This window comes from Pinus tabuliformis, chromosome 1_1, assembly GCF_031772625.1.
Source record: "Pinus tabuliformis cultivar Carrire ecotype Pingquan chromosome 1_1, CPIR1, whole genome shotgun sequence".
NCBI lineage: Eukaryota > Viridiplantae > Streptophyta > Pinopsida > Pinales > Pinaceae > Pinus > Pinus tabuliformis.
This window is the reverse complement of record NC_142297.1, coordinates 816,193,185-816,194,496: the sequence shown is the minus strand read 5'-3', so window position 1 is coordinate 816,194,496 and position 1,312 is coordinate 816,193,185. Positions and strand designations below refer to the sequence as shown.

At 43.4% G+C, this 1,312-nt stretch overlaps 1 protein-coding gene across 1 annotated transcript; it reads right to left on the bottom strand.

Annotated features, from left to right (window-relative positions):
- Nucleotides 1-241: 241 nt before the first annotated feature.
- On the bottom strand, nucleotides 242-946 carry LOC149216569 (uncharacterized). Its single transcript, XM_089390007.1, has one exon. The coding sequence runs from the start codon at nucleotides 944-946 to the stop codon at nucleotides 242-244; it is 705 nt and encodes a 234-aa protein (XP_089246133.1).
- Between the last annotated feature and the right edge of the window lie 366 nt (nucleotides 947-1,312).

The window sequence follows — 1,312 nt, the reverse complement described above, 5'->3', positions numbered from 1 at the left end:
TGAAAACTGAGTACAGAACATTAAATTGTATTTAAAAAAACTTATGTGCATGTAATCTCATAATTTAAAATAAATAAACATTAAAACGAAAATGAAAATTAAATTGTATTACACCAAAAGGCTCATGTGTATTAACATATGTAATAGAATGCTATTTTGATCTAAAACCAACCGCCTAGTATGGCGCTATTTATTATCGAATAGTAGACCTACGCTCGTGCATAAATTCACGTGGTCAGGATCATTTTGTATACTTAGCCTTGTAATCTTTCCAAAGCTCATCCACGGATTTACCAGTGACATCCTTGAAGTATACGATGTTCCATGAAGTTTTTATTTTCGCATTCAGCTTGCCAACGAAACCAGAGGTAACGGTCTCCAAGTACTCGATAAACCTGGCAGTAACACCGTTTGGAGGCTGTTGCTCTTCCCAAGTATCTCCGCTACCGGGAGCAGCAAAGCCTTCTGGGGCGAACTTGACTCTTAAGCGGAAATATTGCGCAACGCCGTTAAACCACCACGCGGGCGCTTGGTTGTTGCCGGTCCACTGCCAGATGGCGGCCACCCCCTGGAACTCAATGCCAAAGACCTCTCTTACTAGATCACCCTTGTAGCCGCTAATGTAGTCAGAGCTCAAGAAGATTGTGTTGCTTTCCAAGTCCACCTTGGCAGCCCCGTCAATGTCGTTTGCCACAACCAGCGATACGGAGGTCACGGTCTTCCTGTCACTGGGCGGCTGTTGGGCGTAGAGCGTGTCATACAAAAAAGTATTGGCGAGATCCAATTGACCCTTTGCCAGGTCGGCCCTTACATCCTTATTGAATCTTTCGCCGCCCTCGCCAGTATTTTCTGGCACTGAGACCGTGGAGGTCGTGGACTGGGCATGGGTGCCCCCCACCGCCATTGCGAGAAGAAGTAGAGCAATACATTTTGCTGCTGCTGCCATAGTCGAACAAGGCCGAAACGTGAATGAAAAGATGAGTTGATTGCTTCTTGTTTATATACGTACAAGGGACGCAGGAGAGAAGGTGACATCCGAAAGTGTGGCCGCAATAACAGCCGGTTTCTCTGTGGGCTGGTCCGCCTTGGCCCGACGATGATTTCCATTCGTTCGGCCCCGGGGCATCACTTGCGGTTATCTGTTCACACCCGTTACAAGTTCAGCTCCACAAATAACAAATTATATATTTAATGTTCTCTAATTTTAATTTTAGATTAATTTAGTTAGTTATGCATTATAATGTATGTTCATGTTTTTTCTAATTTTATTTTAGATTAGTTACTGAATTATATTTTTTTCACAATTTTGATA